At 39.7% G+C, this 20380-nt stretch overlaps 1 protein-coding gene and 1 long non-coding RNA gene across 3 annotated transcripts in view; both read right to left on the bottom strand.

Annotated features, from left to right (window-relative positions):
- Positions 1 to 10442: 10442 nt before the first annotated feature.
- Positions 10443 to 13214, bottom strand: LOC127059475 (uncharacterized). Its single transcript, XR_007777372.1, has 3 exons — positions 13091 to 13214; positions 11684 to 11756; positions 10443 to 10601 (listed from the first exon to the last, which is right to left on the bottom strand). It is a non-coding gene; the product is annotated as an uncharacterized LOC127059475 (long non-coding RNA).
- Positions 13215 to 13371: 157 nt separating this feature from the next.
- Positions 13372 to 20380, bottom strand: part of CNIH3 (cornichon family AMPA receptor auxiliary protein 3) — a 63987-nt gene continuing 56978 nt past the window's right edge. For both annotated transcript variants that reach the window (XM_050972311.1, XM_009093761.4), the window contains 3 exons: positions 18729 to 18841; positions 16147 to 16290; positions 13372 to 14490 (listed from right to left, as the gene is read on the bottom strand). In XM_050972311.1, the coding sequence (XP_050828268.1) occupies positions 14463 to 14490; positions 16147 to 16290; positions 18729 to 18841 (285 nt within the window). In that variant the 3' untranslated portion in view covers positions 13372 to 14462. The remainder of the gene's footprint in view (positions 14491 to 16146; positions 16291 to 18728; positions 18842 to 20380) is intronic.

Here is a 20380-nt window from a genome sequence, read left to right as displayed (position 1 = left end):
GGCACTGAAACAGGTTTCCTAGAGAACCTCTGGATGCCCCATCCCTGGAAGTGTTCAAGGCCAGGCTGGATGGGGCTCTGAGCAACCTGGTCTATGAAAAAGTGCTCCTGCCCATGGCAGAGGGGCTGGAACTGAATGATCCTAAAGGTCCATTCCAATAGAAACCATCCTGTGATTAATATTAGGAAATAGTTTTTATGACAAATGACCCTTCTGTAAAGCTAATTTCAACTAGTTTTATGTGTCAGGATATATTTTGCTGGTAAAAGAAAAATAGGAAGTTTTATCAAGCCATATAAACTTCATCAGTTGATTGCATTTTGTGTTGGGGAAAAAGATATCAAAACTGCAAAAGAATAAAACAATTCTAAGTCAGTCTGGAGAAAAAGAACAACAATATGCAAAAGGTGAATTCATTCTTTTAAAGAAAAATGCTGGCTCAACACTACTCCAGGGATATAATTCTGGATTTTTAACAAAAGGGAAATCTAGAATGTTAAGGCTTTCTCCTCAAGAAGGTAAGAAATAGTAGCATCTAATAGTCACTGATGCACAAAAGCACAAACCCCTCAAAGAAGTGACCACTTTCACTGCTGAGTCCCTTTAATTCTTCATGTAAAATTCAGGCTGTGTTGAAGTTAATGAACACAAAAACAAAGGGAGGAAAAAGAAGAGTCAAAAAAAACCCCAGGGGCTCAAATCTGAGCAGTGGCAGAGCTGAGCCTCCTTTGGTTCTCTGAACTCTTCTTCTGCCCTAAACTTCCATCTACAGATCTTTCTCAAGCAAGCAAAGAACTTGTGAGGAGCTTGTGCCTGCATGATTTCTGTACAGCCTCTGAGCTGTTAAACATGAAATCAGAAACACAATCCCCTAAGGCTGGAAATCCTGATAATTTTGGTCCTGTTGCAGGTATTCAGATGCCCTGCACCAGTGGCTGGATGACTGCCTCCATAAATAGCTAATCAGACCCTTTACACTTAATAAAAACAAGTCAAAGTTTAAGTCACCGTGGAATACCCAGCCCTTGGTTTCAATGCATGAATGAGTTTGAAAGGAGCAGGCTGTTACAATAAAAAATAACAGATTTAGCTACTAGCTGGTTTTTCCAGGGAAGAAACCATGACAGAGCAGTTTGGGCCTAGAATTTTTGATGGATTAAAAGAATAACTTTGGGTCTTATCTTTGATGTCACATAATGTGGGATTTATAAGCAAATTTAATTAAATAACAGATACAGAATGATCAGACTTCAGTCATGACGGCAACAAGCTCCTGCAGTGCTTATAATTATCATTTATTCTGTGCCACGCACAGGTCTGATTAGAAATTGAAATGAGCAAGCTCCAGTTCAGCACTAGGCACGATTATTTCGCTCCTGTGCTCTGAATAATTGCAATCTTCCCAGTCTCCACACTTGGAATTGTGTTTTCTTGGAACTCAGATGAGCAGTGAGAAACATATAATGGACAGCCAGAACAGATTTATTTATCATTCTCAATTCCCCTTGCTACCTGTCTGCCCTTCTCCATTGTCAAGTGGATTTTTGCCTCTCTTCCATCAATTAATTTTGCCTGATTACCTGCCTGCTTCTCTCCCCACCTTTACTCTTCCCTCCTGATTCCAGAGCACAGATGCTGAATAGATGCCTTTATCACCAGGTCCTTCTAGTTCAGTGAGACAATATGAAGACCCACCAAATATTTATGAGTTCTACTCAGCTGTTGTGGCCATACATAAGTGAGAGAGCAGCTCTTGGAAGCAGCAACTGCTGACCCTTGCCAGGCAACTCTGAATTCCACTTAGGCAGCTTTACATGCCAAGAAATAAGTCACAGTCTGTTGCACACATTGGTTTGTGTACAGATTTTGCCATTCACACAAGTGTTTTATCTAACAGTTAACTCCCTGTATACACCACTGTACAGCTGCATTTAGGCATCCACTTAATACAGCCCACAAACTTTAATTCCATTTCATATGTGTTATTTCCTAAATTAAAAAAAAAAAAAAAACAAAACAGAAAACTCTGATGTTTTGTTAAACATGTTTCCTCTTATTTCATTTACATTATAATAAAGCTGTCAATGTTAGTGTAGCACTTAAAAGGCTTCTTGATCCCTCCTCCTCCTGGAAGCCTCAGTCTGGAATATGAAGCACAGCATCTGCATTAGTATTCACTGTGTGCATGGTAACATTGACCTTGTGCCTCAAGTGGTTTTAATATTTCAGAGACATGAGGATTAAACTCCATGGGAACATTGAATGGAATAGTGGCAAGGCAAGAAGTGATGAATTAAAAAAGGTTAAAAATAAATCATGTCCTATGTGATCAGACATCTAAATTAAAGTAATTTTACTGTCAAAACAATCAGTTAGCTATGCAAGTAATTAAGCAAATGGTGTCATTATTCTTTAAATCTCCCTGAGAATGTTTGATGTGCTTAGTGGATAGCTGATAGTGGTAAGAGTGATAGTGATAGCTCAGGGGGTAGCTGATGGCTTTGTTCAGTTCCTCCACTATGCTGTTCAGTGCCCAGTGTGCCAAATGTCTGCACTTCTTGGGATGAGGGACCTGGATCATCACAGTCCTCAAGCAGGCAGCAAATATCTCAGCAGTAAGGTGGAATTTTCAAAGAAGTTGGAGGGACATATTTTGAAGTTCAGAGTTTGTCCTTCACCCCTCTGACTTCTTGAATGTCCATCATGAAGCAGGGATAAGACTCAAAGTGTGGTGTGGCAGAGACCAGCATTGCTCCTGTGTGTCCCACCTCTGGTTCAACACCAACACCAGCTGGAAGGCCCTGAGATTCTATGAAGTCACATACAGCACATGGTGGGTTCTGGTGTTTCAAGCCATTTTTGATGTTTTAGTGGGTTTTAGCATGTTTTCTCAGGTTTATCAGAGCATTTATAGCTTTTTTTGTGTTTGGGGGTTCTTTCATGTATGCTTTTTATGTTTTTTTCCCATTTTTTCAGGGGTTTTAGCAGTACAGCTTCTTCCTTTTGCCTTTCCCAAGCTTTTTAGAGGCAATAAAAACAGCAGGGAAGTGAAACTGTCCTCTGGCTACATCAGGCTAATCATCAATTAACTCCTATGTGGAAGGAACTTGGAAACAAGAAAGCCAAATTAGGACCTAGGCAGAATATTGTCAAATTACAAATAACCCAATGAAGAGTTCAATCTCATTGAGAAACCAAAATTGTGTTGTCTGAGAACAGAGATATAAAATTGAGTTGTTTGGGATCCATCACAGCTTGGGCTCAGACAGTAAATTTAATGTAGAAAATGAAGAGTAATTATACTCTTACAACTCTTTCAGAGAACAAGATAAGATGGTAAAAGTTTATAGATATTGCCTTTGAAATATTTGCTGCTATGGAGATAGGAAGGGACTTGCAATTCCTACAATAAACGAAATCCAAACCAAATCAACTTTAACTCAATTATGTTCTTTACCCTAGGATTTTAAAGAGCATTGGAAATTCATGCTTTAGCACACCACTGGTGAGAATCACCCAGAACCACCCTGGGAGCTGCAGTTCAAAATTCAGAGAACAGAACTAGACCATCTCCTTATGGACTTGTCAGGAGTTAAGCCAAACTTTCTGATAGCATAATAAATAGCCAGTATTTCATGGGGTTTTTGTTTCTAACTGCAATTTTTTTAGCTAGAAATATAATGGAATTGCTACACCACTGTGCAAGCCTAACTTGTCTAATAAATTAAATACTCCAAATGAAAATTAATGGATTTTTGATCCACTATAAGAAATTGTTTCTGTAAGTCAGAACTCAACCTGCTGCGCTGCTGAGAGCAAAAAGTGCACTTTGGTAATTGAGATGACTGATCACTTGTTAGGCACCAATATTGGTTATGTGAGTTTTCATTCTCAAATCCTCCAGGGCATTGATTTCCCCAACCTGAATGACAGGACTACAGGAGCACTGTTTTACAGAGGGTCTTCCTCTCCCCCTTTGCTGGATGAATGTGAATAAAACAAGGTAGCTCTGAGAAGAGCCAGCCAAGTATTATAACCCTGGGAGCCATCCTGCAGTCAGACCTGGAAAACTTCTATGCCCTGTGGCTGTGGACTGCTCAGAGCACCAACAAAATGCACTGGTTTTCCTGCAAGCAGGATCTGAGCAGATGAACTTGCTGGGCTATTATGCAAACAAGGACTTACAATTTCTTAAAAACAATGCCATCATTTTCACAGTGCCATTTTTAAGACTTCTGCTGCCAAGGCAGTTTTCCTAAGAAGACATGCAATTTGTTAACCATTCAAAATCCTCTGAAGGGTATGCAGCACTTGTGAGCTGTGATAATGTGCTTTCCTCTCTGGTATTCTCCATCTGGAAATTTCCTTATGCATTACAAAGCAGGATGTTTCAACACTCAACCAAATTTGGAGAGAGGGGAAAATCAGTGTTCTTAAAAATGAAGTGATGCCTCATTGACAATAAGTCACTAGGGTAATCAGAAATAAACCGAGGCTCCCCTGTCAAGTATTTGAAATATTAAAATATGCTGCCTCTCTTCATTAGAAAAGGATTTCTTTCATTAGTGAAATGTGCCACACTTGATGCATTCAAATTCTTTCACAAGCTATAGATAAACCTGACAATGTGGTGTGGAGACACTGCATTTTAATCTCCATGGCAGGGATGAAATAACAGCAGCATAGACATTTTAGGCCAGTTGGCCATCATCACACACTGAGCCTGTGTCAGAGTACAATAGCTCATCTGCTCCTCACATTTGCAGCAATGACACAAAAAATCTACCCCAAAAAAGGTTTGGTGGGCCTGTTCAGATGACCACCTACCCATAACATTGATTATTAAAACAAAGCAGCATCCTCAGATTGGAGGAACAGAACTGGCTATTTGGGAAGAACAGATGTTTTGCTTTTGTCATACTGTTCTGCTTCCCTCCCAGATTCATTTTCTTCATCCACTTCTATGTTCCCTCTCTCCCCTCCTCTCCCTCTTACAAATCTGCATCTCCTGGCTTAAGAAATTGGGATGAGCAATATTTCCATTTGGGGGTGTACTTGTCTGCTTCTGCAGAATCAGAGGCCAGAGCAGAGCTTGCAAGGTATTTCAGTTTTAAAAGTAGCTGTTTTGGATTCCAAATCCAAGTAAGGAATTGGTCCAGCTGGACCAATCTCAGCTCAATCTGCCCAGCTGGGTATCTGCCCAATTGGCTATCAGAGTTGGAGAGCTCAGGGAAGACTCCTGCATGACAGCTGCAATTTAAACATAAAAAAAAAGAAAACCACACACAGTTGCATGTGAAGTAGAACAATGAATAACACAGAGAATATGAAAATGTTGTTCATATCACCCCAGCTAAAAATATATGCAGCTATGGCATCACAGAAAGAGATGAGGCATAAAAAAATAGGTGTAGAAGCACACAGAATTCTGATATTGCTCACTTACAAAAGATGTTGTACAGAATTTGATAATGAATATTGTAAAGGTGATACATCAGTGTCTTCTGTCTTGCCAATCTCACTGCCAGATTACAAAGACTGACCTGTGAGAGTTTTCTGAACATTCTGGAGAAACTGCACACTCAAAGTCAGGCTTAGAAGAGAACATAACACTTCCAGTATCATTTGGTCACCTCTTTCACCCACTATTAAGTTTCCCTGATATATTCACCTCTGCACATAAAGTCTTAAGTCATCAGTGACTGAAACTGAAATATTCATATTTGGGTAGAATTGATAAATACCTGCCTGCCCTGACAGGATTTAAGGGGTCTGTAGCCTCACCACCACCCAGCAGAAACCCACTAAACAACATGAGGTTTTTTGCTGCACCTCTCCAGTGCTGCTCTAGCCCTTTGATGTGTTGCTGAACTGAGCCACTGGAGAAACACAGCTGGAACTGGCTGAGTAGCTCATCATTTAACAGGGTAAGAGAGCTGATCTTAGCCTGGCCAGCAGCTCCCCCTTGGGAACCATTCCAGCAGCCAGAATCAGCAAGGCAGGATGGAGTCCAACCAAGAGCACATGGCTCTCAGTCATTGGCAAGGACATGGCAAAGCAGCTCTGCTCCACTTGGGCTTTGCAGAGCACCAGGAATCTTTTGTAGATCGGTTGCTCTGTCTTTTTGAAAGGCTTGAAACAGCTGTGCTGATGTGCCTTAATTCCAGACAGAAACTATATCCAGAGTTTCTGCAAGTCATAAAGTCTCAGGGCAAACTTCTTTTAAAGGAAGGATGAGTTATTTTTGTAGCCAACAATGCTGGTGACTGCAAAGGTTGTTTCAACAGTAAACAAATTTCCAGCTCTTTGCTTGGTAGTTCTGACTCTAGCCTCTAGCACAGCAAGGCACAAAAACAGGATGACAAAACAAGAAATGACAAAAGTAACGTCCTCATTTGAGAACACACTCTTTATCTCTGATAAAATCTGCACCCTTTTCTGCTGGACATAGAAGTGTGTTTCATGGGTGTCAAAACATGCTGCAGAGAGAAAACAGAGCCCTACAATCCAATGAAAAGAAGCATCATCAATTCATAATTGCTCCCAGTGCTCCAGGATAAGAGATTGTCTCTAGATACTAATAGATTTATTATATATAAATATATATTTAAAGGGATCTCTGTGGTCTGGCAGCTTTTATTGGGATTTCTCTGGAAAATATACTTGTAATATATGGTACATAGGTTTTCATTTACACCAGAAACACAGGGGCAAGACTTTCTAATCCAGTGATGTATCAGTGCTGGGCTGAGTGCTTATAGATTAAAAAAAAAGTAGATACAGTCATAGCAAATTACTTCTGAACTTCTTTGAAGCCTATAAAACTGCTATTACAATCCAAAGGAAGCGTGACAAGGTTCATCAAAGATTCATTGCTTGTTGTTGTAGACTTCAAATGATGAATGAGAGAGGGTACATTAAAATTCTGCTGCTGCCACCAGCACTTCAGGAAGCTTTTGGAGGATAAATACTGCTTCTACTTAAAGGCAACAGGTTTTGAAAGAATGAGTCACATTTTCCAATACAACTTAACAATCTTGTTTAATAATTAACATAAAGGGGCACTGGCTGCTCTCATAAGGCAAACACCTGCTAGAAAATACAACAGATTCCTCCAACAGATATTCAAAGCCAAAGCATTCCATGCTGCTGGGATTATGGCAGTGCTCTGGGTGACAGGCAGGACTGATCAGCTTTTGTTTTCTCCTGCAGACCTTGCTAACTGCATCTAGGTTTTCAAGGCCAAAGAGTCAGAGAAGGAGCACATTCAGGGAATATCTCTGACATCCCTTGAGAAAAGGCTCTCAAATGACCTGAGGTGGCATGGCTTACAAGGACCCCACAGCAGCAACTCTGAACCTGCCAACAGCACTTGTCAAAAATGTATTCTAAATTAACATGTTAGAAATACAGCTTCCTCTTCTTGTTTAGTATAACCCCATAAGTGATGTTAGTGTTTGGACCTGCTTTATGAGGCAGATAAAACACAAAGATAACAGAAGAGCACTTCCTTTGTTCATTGTATTAACAGACAAGAATTTATTCAGCTTTTAGATGGCCTGTGTGGGTAAGTGCATATCAAGGAGCACGTAATTAAATACTAAAGTATTTAAAAGCCTCTAAACAGACAATAAAGGGGATATAAAACCCACTTTCTATTCCTTTAGAGTTCATCTCATGCAATGTCCTAGACAATATAATCATGTATCAACATGTATTAAAAAAAGCCTGCTTCAGGGCTGAACTAGAGGATCTAGAACCAAAATGTTAGGTGGCAAAATTCAAGGGTGATAGGATCTGTAGTGGATGAAACAAGGGTTAAAACAGGCCAAATGCCCCCCAGAAACCTGCACAACTCCACACTATGGAAGGTGACACCAGTGCCTGTAAATGGGACATGTTCTCACCTGTGAACACAGCTCTGCTGCTCTGCTCTGCCTACAAAAATTATCATCCTTTGCCAGATTGAGGCAACTTCTATGCTGCTGATCTAGGCTAATAATGAACTTGTGCTATTGCACATTTAAACACCAAACTCCTGTAGGAATGAGGCTTTATTCATTTTCCAGGATGAAAGGATGTCTATCAAAATAGCTAATTTCCATTTGTACCTAGTTACAACCAAACTAGAATAATTTTATTCTCAAATAAATGTCTACAAGCATATGAAGGATTTGGACTAGAACCAGTGCCATTGTTTTTTAGTCTGAGCTTGCACTGGGTTTGTTTTAAATGCAGCACTGAAAGATGCATGAAACAGGATCCAGTGTGTGATAAAGAAAGAGGATAAATGGGTAAAGCCAAAATGAATTAGAAGGGTGCAAAATACTGACATGAGGAGCAGTTTTGGTCACTATTCTTTGCATTTTAGTGCTTTCTGGCAGCCTCCTATTACAGCACACATGACTTCAGAGGCTGAAGCACACTTCAGTTTGTCAGCAGGCCCTGAGGCACAGCACCAGCCCAGGTCAGGTACCCATCTTGGTGGCAGTGGAACAAATGCATTTTGACTAATTCCACTGAATTTCATTGTTTCCTCCCATGAGAAAAAGTATTCATTATTTAGGGTTATAATACCATCTAGATGTGTAATTCCTGATTTCAGCTGTGCAGTACCAGGCACTACTCAGAGAGAGAAATGCCTCCATCTCCCAAGAGCTCACAGAACACTGAGAGAAATCCTGCTTTGCTTGTTCTACAAGACTTGTACTATCTATTACTTGTACTATTAAGTGCTTGGTACTTTACATTGCTATGCACAGGTGAGAGCCATTCATAAGACTGGATGACTTCTGTGCTATTTGAAATGTTTCCATAAATCTTGGGGTGCTCTGTAAAAGTTGTTCTTTCCAGTCAGCACTTCAGAGTGATGCTCAGTGGCTGCAAATCTGTTTAAAAAGACTGAAACTGTCAGAACAGTGGGACAGGCAAATTTCTTCAGGTCTGTCAGGAGAATGGTGATATGAGGGATAATTTATAGGAAAGAAGGAGCAACATCTCTTTGAGATTTAGACTAAAGATATTATGGCTTTTAATGCTTTATTCTGTTGCCATAACATAGTACTCAAATATGGGGTTTCATTATTAGAAAATAAAATAAAATTTTAAAGCACTTTACATTCCTCAGAGTTTTACTGAGAGTTTGACTTTACAGAAATTCATGGAGTTGGGCCACAGAAGCATATTTTCTCTTACATGGGAAGTTGGCCAGCAATTAGAGGTAATAAAATAACTACTTCAAGCGTGCAAGCACTAAAAAATATTTCTAGACCTGTGGTTTATTAAATTGCATCAGAATATTGTCTGCAGCAAAGAACTTCATTCTTTGGTGAGGTGTACCACTGAAACACATCATCAGAATTTTGTTACAGCATGTTCACATGTTTTCTGGGAGAAAAGAAGGGGAATATTGTATTTCATGGAAGAATTTTCCCTCCTTCCTGTGTTACTGAGCAGAACAAAAATAAATCAGAACAATGTGTTCATGAGCAATGGATGATGGAAAAACTCACCAGAGCAGGAATCTGGACTGAGATCATCAATGTAAAGTTCAGTGGAGCATGGATGGCAGCCTAGCATTTGCTGCTTCCCAAAGAATAAAAACCTCAACTCTTGATTTCTTTTGACCTTTTCATCTCCTGTTCTATTTGTAGCAACTCGAGCTTTATCTAACATCCAACCACATTTTTGATGAACTAAACTTATTGTATTTGTTTGGGATTTTTTTCTATTTTTAATTTCCACCAACCTCTGGGTAGAAATTGTGCAGTGTTAAGTGGGGCTCACATGAAACAGAAGGCATGATTACCATCAACTTCCATGCAGCCAGATTTTGACCAAGTTGGTATAACTTCCTGTGGTAGCTTAACATGAGCACTGAAATTTTACCCTTATCCCTCAAAAATGCAGGTTCCCTTTCCATTAACATAATTCAGTTTAAGAATCAAGATCTGAAGGATCCTCCCAACAAAAGCCTAGAGACTTTCCAGTGTGAACCTATTCCCCACGTAGAGGGAATGGGCATTAAATGGAAACAACAAATAACCTCCAGTAAATTCAAGGATTTTGGATCATGCACAGTGATTTTTCAATTTTTTTGGCAAAAATACCTGTGTGGAGAAAGGAAAAGCAATAGATTGCTAATACCCTTGCTAACAATGTAGGATTACTCATGACCCCAACAGCATTGCCAGATCATAACAACCTCGGAGCAGTTTCTGTAAGGTGTAGGTTGGAGAACTTTTTCTTTCTCTTCAAGGGGGCTTAGTGCAAAAGGAAGAATATGGCTCAAGGAAGCAGATGGAAAAACATTTCTGACAGCTTAAGTACAGTTAATTATTTGTAGGCGAAGCATTCTGCTATCAGCACTGATTTGCTGTACTTGAAACTGAAACAGTCAGAGCAGCAACAATTTTATTCAGCATCACTGCAATTACCTGACTATAAATAGGAGACCTTGCCTTTCATCCCTTCCAGGAACAAGCAGCTAAAGGCCAGCACACTGTGTAGATGCCTCTTTGGTAAGCAGCTCACCCAGGTCTCATCCTCTCCCAATTTTTTTCCACCTCTTACCTTTTCCTTTTAAGCAGATTCAACAGTCACTGGAAAAAGGAAAAAAAAAAAAAGAGTACAACATGTATGGGAAGAGTTCACAAGGTAACTATCACCTCCTTCACTTCACAGACAGTGCAGCTGAGGAAAATGAATACTCATTTAAGAACGCGTTCATTTCACATCTGCTCCTGAAGGAGCTAAGAGTGATGATGTGTTTTCTTGTGTCTTCTGGGATTTATCATCAAATAAATCCCAGAAAATTCTTCTCTCTGTGAGAGAAGAGAACTCTGCTCCTAAATAATAACATTCAGCCTTCTGGGAAAAGAGACAGGAAGAAAGCAGGCTTGCAGAGGAAACCTCCAGCCTCCACTAACCAACGAGGAGGAACTGGAGACAAAAAGGATAGCACAGATTATTTGTCAGTCAAAAGTGTATAATGGGGAAGACACTTCCTTTTTGACCAAAGATCACAGTATTCTTTTCTATTCTTCCCTTGCTTTGGTTGAAGCAGAATCACAAAATCTCCTGAGCTGGAAGAGACCCACAAGGATCATCAAGTCTAACTCCTGGCTCTGCAGATTAAATTCAATGAAAGGGAACGTAATATTAATCAGTTTTTCCATCAGCTTCAAGATCTATATCAAAGAGAAACAAAATGCTATTGAGAACTGTGTGATTACTTTTTTGAATAAGTATTATTGGAAAGAACTGAGACATCCTAACTTTAATTGTCCACTCACAGCAAGGACTAATTAGAGTAAGACACTCTCCAGAATACTCTGAACAGCTGTGATTATTCACACTTAAGAAAGATTAATTTGACTGGAAAGACAACAGAGAAACCCTTTAAAGAAGAAATGGAGAATAGTTTTCTATGGAAGGACAGGAGGCAGATCACTTTTAACAGAATGGAGGGTGAAAAGGACTTATTTCTCTATATATTGAAATCTTAAGCAGCATTAGAGAAAGTGTACTTAGGCTAATGTTTCAAAAGCAAGTGGAATAAATTATCTAAGAATAAATTTATTCTGGAAACACACACAAAAAAAAAAACAAAAAACAAAAAACAAAACAAAACAAAAAAACCAAAATTCAAGTACCAGAGCAGTGAAATCCTGGAAACACTCACTCAAAGCAGTAGTAGGACCAAATGAAGTGTTCTGCTTTCCAGTGGAGCTTGGTAAGTGTATTGATGAAGTTGCCTGAAACAGAGAACCTCTTTCAAATGATCAAGCATATCCACACCAGTCCTTGAAGTCCCCTGAGGTTACATTCCACAGACCCACATGAACAAATGCTTTTTGTGCAAAGTCAAGAATTACAGCCCAATGCCAGTTACAAAAACTCAGCCCTGCAGGCAAATAATTGACCTCCTACAGTCCAGCTCATCCCTGAACCTCAGGATTTGAAAACTATGTGTTTTCAGGCAAGAAGCCATCATACTTTCACCCATCCAACCTCACAAAATTCCAAGTCTTTCAATGAAACTGACTTGAAAGTGTGTATTTGGAATATAGGGAACCTGAAGCAATTTCTTTTCATCTCCTATGAAATACTAGAAGATGTATGGAAAGATTCAGTCACCTGCTCAGAGATGAAAGTTTTATGAGGTAGCAAGACATCTAGAAGTTATTCACTGTGACTTGTTCCTGTGAATCTAGTTCCTATACTGCTGTAGAACTAGATGCTTTAGTCAGGATGCCCAGAAGAAATTCAGTTACAGACAAACATCAGCTTTTCATGGGTTGTGCATTAATTATTCCACCGCAGCAGAACTCCATCAGTTAGCTCTGTATTGGTGCAGTGAAGTTCCTTAGCTCAGGCTCACTCCAAGAGAGCATTTCTGTATTGCCAGCAGGGTCAGTTCAGCCACCTCTGTGGTGGGTACAATCCAAACCTATGAACCATCAGAGTCCAAATCAGCTTCCCAACATCTGATTTGGCAGCCTTATGCTTCTAGAACTGGGTATACTACATTGTATGAGGATGAAATGCATCCAACAAAAACTACTGTAAATTAAAGAACATCAGCCCTTGGGACAAGTTCATTTAAATATTGTTAGAATGCTTGCATGGTATAATGCTTGCACAGGCCAGCTAGCCCCATTCCAAGCAATGCCCAGGCAGGATTTGGGAGCTGGCATGGTCCAGGAGCAGAGTTAGCATGCAGCCACTGTGCTTTGTTGGTTAACAGGATTTAATTTTGTTATTGCACAGACCAAACCAGAGTGAGTCCTGGCACTGCAGGCACAGTGAGTCCTGGCACTGCAGGCACACAGTAACTCCAGCTCCACAGGGAACATGCCAGACATGGGATGACTCAGCAGCCATGGTGAGATTGCATCTCTCCAGCTGAACTGCTGTGCCCAGCCTAAGAACACCTCAGAGCTTGGTACAGGATCAGTCTTCTGGCCCTCAACAGCCAGACCAAAGAGGGTGATCAGTGAGCTCCTGCTAACAGAACCAGCTGTGACCAAGCCAGGGGACAGATTGGCCTCTCCACACTGTTCTCTGCCAGTCTCTGGTAGAAACCCACCTTATCAGCTCATTCCCAATGCAAGAGCTAAGCAGTGTCCGTGAAGGCTCTGCTGTTAGTCTTGAGTTTACAGCCTTGCTACTACCCACAGCACCAGTGACTTTGAGGGAATGAGTCTGGGTTCACCTGGATCAGCACTGAAATATATTTAGCAGCAGTTCTGGACACTTGATGCCTTTGACCTGTCAAACAGATGGACCTAAAATTTAAATAGATTGTAGTATTTAAATATAGAGTATTTATGTAGATATGTATTTGTATATACATATATAAGTATAAAGATATGCAGCCCATATAAATGAATTAGAATGAGAATTCTATGACAAAAATTTTAAAACCTTTAAATTATAAAAAACAGAACATCTTTCAATAGGAACCTCATACAAGACAAAGACATTTTATGTATTTGTTCCAGCTTAAATTTTACAGCAGAAGTAAAACTACAAAACAGAATTACAGACCACAATTAGCTGGTCCAGTATTTGCTATCCAGCATTGTGATGAATATAATAGCTATGTTACAATTCTCTTTAAATATATGCAGCTTTTACCTGGTTTGGGTTTTTTTTTTCAGTCAGAGGAACTCTATTCTTATAAGTGCTTGGCCTGATTAGGTTAAACCCAATGTATTTCTACATCTCACTGCATCTCACCATCTCACTGGTGTTGGTGCATCACAAATGAAGTACAGAAATATACTGGATGTTCACCTGCAGGAATAGCATATAGTTAGAATACAGAACATTGAAACTGCAAGTTCTTTTGGTATTGTTGTTTTGGTGGGGGAAAAAAAACCAATAAACCAAAACCACTGAAGCAGTTCCATGAGACTTGACATCCCTGTTTGACTAGTGTCATGAGAACAGCCCTGCAGTTCAGTCACACATCCCACCCGAAGTCCGCTCACTGCTTGTTTTCAGAATGTTGTACAGCTCCTTCTTTCTGTGTAAGATCATCTTGTCCTGTGCTTCTTCAGTCCAGAATGGTCCTTAAGAACAGAAATGTTGCTTCCTGGAAGACAGCAGGGACTTCAGGCATTAAAGTTTTAATGAATCCACTAAACCAAGCAGCATTATCCCTGGAAAGGTGAACAGTAGTATAATTTGGCCCACGTTGTTGCAATTTTTTTGTTTGCTTGGGTTTTGAAAATCATTTGCTGCAATACATTGAGAAACAGGAGACAAACAGAATTAACTCAGGCATTCTCCCATGGTATTTTGCTTCTCTTTGCTGGATCTCTCTTTCATGTACCATATTTACTGCTTGGGTTCAAAGTGTTCCTTTTTGCTTTTTTTAATCATGCATCCCTTGGTTCGCTCGTCCTTGCACCTCCAGCCTTTGTTGTTTTCAGTCCTTAGTGATGATCTTTCAGTTAAGAGCTCACCAGAGTGTAGATCATGCTGAATGTAAAAGAAAGACACAATATGAAAGTATCCCTTTGAAGCATGCAGAGCACTTTGATTTTTATAACCCTTTGCTGTCTGTTCCTCAGGTCTGGCTGTAATGGCCTGTGCTTTCCTTTGCATTCCTTCTATCTCTCTAAAGCATCTTAATTATGGTGTATTCAAGATGGGTATCAAAAGGCACTCAAGAAATAACAAATTCATTATCGACATCCTACTGCACCACAAGCTGTGTTTGAGCTTTTTAAAGCTCAGTCTGATGTCTGGATTTGAACAGCAAAGAAACAAAACCATTTTGCTTTAGCGTGTTTGATCTTTCAAACTTCAACCAGCAAGCTCTCGGCAGGGCAGGCAAGGCTTTCCATGAAATTGCATTGTTTTGATTCCTTTGGAAAAAAACTCTGTGCACTAGAAGAAACATAAAATGCAGCCACCAGCTGGACTGAATCCAGACATATTAAATGCAACTCTGAAAAGCAGAGAAAACAGTATATATTGCCACAGCTCCATTTCTGCTGCAATTCTAATTCTGCCAATACCCAGGAAAGCATTGAAAAAAAGTCTGTAATTTATACTATTTTATCTAGCACCAGGCAGTGAATTTTGGATGGTGGCCATGTTTTAGATTGAAGGGCTCAGAGGAAGCTGCACAGCAGTAAAGTCTCAGGAGAGATGCTACACCACACTGCTGAGCTGACTTTGATCCCTACGCAAAAACGGGGAGTTAAAAAATGCTTTTTTTTCCACAAACCTCAATAGCATTTAAAAGGAATATTGAGAAACAGCAACGTGCAGCAGTGACTCCTGAAGATGTGGTGAACAGCAGAAAAGGTCAGACACCAATAATCAGAGAAGAAAACCACTTTTCTTCCACCAGCACACAAACCTGCCTTGCAGGGGGATGAATACATGCAAGACTGGCTTGAAGAGGAAACTCTAAGCACATATCTCATGGAAGAAGGAGTACAAGAAAGACAGCTACAGCACCACCTCCATTTAAAGTCTGTTAGATTTTGTTGTTCAGTAGTTTTAATTGTGTGATTACACTGAGATCCTGGCAAGGCCTTACCTTAAATGATCCTGACATATTTTTGCACTGGGCATTTGTGCCTGTGCACAGAAGACATGTGATATGCAACTGATGTGCATTTCTCCATGAATTTACTTTAATTAGGGGTTTGGATCATGTACAGGATTTGCCCTGTCATGAGGGGGAGCCTGTAGGAATGACTAGGGGCATGGTGCATCCCACGCTCCCACCCAACATCTACCTACCCATTTATTTACCATCTTGAGTATCACTGTACCAAAGGTATAGTATTTTTCTTATAATCCTCTTGAATCATAAGAAATTATAGTTTTTTATTTGATGTAATGCCATTAGCACAACATTCACTATTTTACCATCCTAAAAGATCATACAGAGAAGCAAAAGTTATTTCCTTTGGTTGGTGCTGGGGCCTGGCTCAAGCCTTAGGTAAACACTGAATATTCTGTACTGAAGTGCCAGCAGTCAGCAGGAGCGCTTCACTGAATCAACAGCAGAAGCAACCTTTTATGAGACTAAGGAAATTGTCCAATGGGTTCCAGTCATTCCTAAATGCAATTCCACAAGTGAAATGAAAAGCAGCTTAGTGAAATGGCCAGACTTACCAGTAGAGATAGTAGAAGAAGGAAAGGAGGTAGAAGGCCAGCTTACACCAGGCCTCTTTCTGGCAGTAACTCAAGGTATCTGCGTTCATGACTGCAGGCGGATCGTAGGCCAGCTCTGAGCTGTCTGCTGGGCAACGAAAATACCTGAAAGAGCAGGAGAAGACACCTGGAATGACTCTGTAGTAATCTGTATTAAGTATGTGCAGACACACACCTGACTACCATCTTCCATGATATAGCAGGAATTCCCCTTTCTTTCCCAAGTCTCTATTTCCAGACATTGTAAAAATCAGGATGCTAGTCTAAGCACTCCTTCCTTACAGAACCAAGCAATTAATGAATGTGGATTTTCTGTGGTCTATTAATTCTTCAGATCAAAACATTTCCCCTTCCTACAGAGTTATTTCTGGCTTATCCACTCATAACTTACACATTGTGAGTGACAATATATGGTGGTTTGTGATCACAGAGAAGAGGAAGGATTACAGGGCTTTTACTGCACCTACACAACTGATTTCAGACATGATGAAAGGTGACAGTCCCAACCAACTGGTAGCTAAGTTCCTCCAACTCTGAAAAGGAAAAAAGCCAATATGGAGTAATGCAAGAAGTGGCTGACCAATATTTTCCGCATGTGGCACTGCTCAAGAATTTATCATCTAAATAATTTTCTTAAAAAAATATTTTTCTTTTTACATAGGACACATTTATAATTATTCTCAGCAATGATTGAGTGTTTGAGAAAATCGTGACAGAAGAACTTCTATGGCAAAGGAGCTTTTGTCTCAGTTAGTTTGCAGTAAAAAGCAAAAGCAAAACAACAAAAAAAGAAGTCCTCAGCAAAATTAATGAACTGCTCTAAGATCAGCACGAATCAGAGGAAATATTGTTATTTCTGCTGCTTTGACAAAGAAAGCAGAAGACTGCTGATTTCTTACAGATGGATAGACAGATAGACAGGAAGATATAAAAACACCAAGCAAGCCACCAGCAGCAAACTTTGAAAGGAGATGTTCTCAAAATAACTTTGCCTTTCTCTCTTCCAATGTTAGTCTCATTCACTTACAATCTCTAATAAGATTGCAAGTTCTTTTATGGGGAACCACAGGTGGAATCTTGCTTAATTCTCTTCATTTGGATGAAGATATTACAGTGTCTTCCCATGGTTCTGTGCAGAACTTTACACAATGAATCCAAACCTGCCTGTGATTAAAGCAGGAGTAATTATGGAGAATCCATAGCAAGCCATATAAAAAAATCATAGAAAAATAAAAAAAAAAAAGAAATTTCCTCCAAAGGTTAATATCATTACTTAGAATCTGACCATTTTCCCCTTGGAAAAAAAAAATTGGTTTTAGAAAATTTTTTAATGGGTCTCATTGTCACACTAAGGGTTGTTAACCCTTAGCAAAATAGCAGCATAAAACATTATCACTTTTATTGCAGCAGAACAATAGGTAGAAAAGCACTTGTAGCTCATTTCATTTAGCTTTCTGAGAACTATACTGGCACTCTAATTTCTGAATAATACACCTTATCATATGACTCTGCATTAGCACTGAGCTTTTGCAGGAAAAAAAAAAGTAAAAAAGCTACTGCTTTTTACTTCCTGGTTGAGATGATGATAATAACTCTTCTTTACAGAATTATTCTTCTGCTACCATATGTACCTTTGTAACACAAAGAGACCCTGACAGACAAAAATCATCTGTGCTTTTACAAGCATTGTGAAAATGCAGAACTAGGGAAGTCTCCAGACTGACAACCACAAAAACTGATCTCTCTTGGTTATTTTCAGAAGCAACAGAAGGCTGATCCTCAACTAGAAGGCTGATCCTCAACTAGGGAGATGCAGCAGCAGCAGCTGCACTCAACAGCAAGTCTTATGTGATCAACTCTGGAAGGCCCTTGGTGAATATAAACACAATTCAGAGGTCCAGAGTGGGAACACTCCCCCCTTTTCATATGAGCAGTGTGAAGAAATCCAATCCCTACTCCATGAGTCTCTGAAAGAGGATTCTCTTGAAGAACAGAAATTCCCTACTGTACAGAAAGAAACAACTTACTTTATACTGGGGGGGAAAAAAATAAATCAAAAAGCTGCCAAAGAAGATGAGACACAAAAATCTGTCAACCTTCCCAGTCTGTTTCACAGCTACAATGGAAAGGTTTCCTTGCTAGGGCTGAATGAAGAAGTCCAAGCTCTTTCAGATATGAACTGTCTTGCAACTCCCCATCTGTGAAGTATTTAGAGCCTCACCAAGTTCAACATTCAGATTCCAGCCTATTTCACTTCCATGTTTTCACTTGAGATGAGTGCATCCTGACACCCTTCAGAATATTCATCCAAGTAACTGAAAGCCACATTGTATTATCATATGTTTTCCTTAGCCATTCTAAATCATGAAAAAATTTCCTTTTTCTCTGGAAATAGAAGTTTCAGTGGCTTATAGGTGAGAACCTTAGGCAAGAGATGCTCATCTCCACTCCTATCACTGTCCTTCATTGTTCACACAACCTGCATGCGTGCTGAGCTGAAAAGCAAGGCTAGCAAGCAGTCAGCATGTAAAAGAAGGGCTTACCTCCAGAGGTGATAAAAAAGCAAAGGAACATTTAACCCCAGTGTGAGCCACTCCTGAGCACATAAAAACATTATGCAGAAAAGACTGTGGATGGAGTACTCCGGCAGCACCAGCTAAAAGGAAAGGAACAGAAAGAACAGAAGTCAGTAAAACAAACATCTCCTTGATTCTAGTCACCTAGGTAGTTTTTCAGAGAACAAATCAACTCTGCAAGTCTTGCAAGTCTCCTGTGTGTCTGTCCCTAACACACCTCAACTGGCAGACAGCGTGGCTTTGAGCAAGGAGCACAGGACCCAGGGCCAGGTTTGTTAAGGTTCTACCCAAGTTTGTACTCCAAGGCCTTGTTGAGACACATGGGACAAATCACTTACTGTCTCATCTGGTGCTCCAGATCCATGTCTACAAAACATACATGATATTAATGCTTCCCTCACAAAAGCACTTTGAGACTAAATGAATGCCAGTAAAAGAGTTTTCAAAGAACAAAGTTTTATTACTGAAGCATTCAGAAAGGAAACAAAGTTATTTCTGAAGTTTTGCTCCTACATTGGAGGAGTGTCTTTGGAAAAACAAAGCACTGCTTCTACCATTTTGATATGTTATATACACCATAAAGAGATCAAAGCCATTACTAAGTCAGTCTTGCAAGCACAAACCCACTGAGACAGGAAACTCACTTCCTAAGAAAATCCATGGCTCCCTACACTTGTTGTTTCAGAACCATGACGATTCTTTCTATTAAAAGAGAAAATGAGTGGGCAGCTGGCAGAAGCAGAAATGTATGTGATGTTGATTCACAGTAGTTATTTCAAAAGGCACTTTGCTTTCTTCACTGCTTTCTCATTTCTTAGCTGTCTTTCTTCTCTTGTTTTCTTCCCATGTCTTTTCTCAGAAATCCCCGTTTCTTTTCTTCAAGTCACAGAAAAGATTAATTTCCAGCATTGCATATTTCTCAAAGCTTGACAAACTCATACACAACTCATCTGCATCCACTACTTCATCTTGGAGATACATCAACCAAAATTAAATCACAAAAGGCATTTGGGGGCTTTTTTTGATGACAATTCATTATCATATGACATATAATTAAAGTGACCTCTATTTTTTTTAAACAAGGTAAAATTTACTACACAGCTTCTCCAAATACCTACTCCCATAGAGCTGTGCTGCAAGGAATTCCATCATCTTGGCTCTAGGAGTCTTTCCACCTCACATGGAACATACTGTTTTAATGGATTTCACTTCAGCACTTGAAGAAGTTAACAGATTTGGGTGTCTCTGTGACTGTGCCTTCAACTTAAACATTCTCAAGGGCTTATTTTATGTAGAGGAGAAATCATAATACAACTATATACTTCAGATCCCAGATGGTACTTATTTATCACTGCTGGATCTCCTTTATTTTTTTTTTTTTCAGCTTGAGAATGTGATTTACAACATGACTATAACCTTTCCCCAAAGAATGATTCATCTTCATAACAAATTGTAGACAAGAAAGGTCTTCATGATGTACATCTGCCCACTGAACATCACAGCACTCAAAAGTGTATTATATTCATTTTCACATATTTGATTGCTGATTCCAACACAATACACAAACTTAGCTAGACTGCAACCCTGATCAGTGGGCTGGCTGGTAATAACAGGGAAGG

This window comes from Serinus canaria, chromosome 3, assembly GCF_022539315.1.
Source record: "Serinus canaria isolate serCan28SL12 chromosome 3, serCan2020, whole genome shotgun sequence".
In the NCBI taxonomy this organism is placed as follows: domain Eukaryota; kingdom Metazoa; phylum Chordata; class Aves; order Passeriformes; family Fringillidae; genus Serinus; species Serinus canaria.
This window is presented reverse-complemented; position numbering and strand designations above follow the sequence as displayed.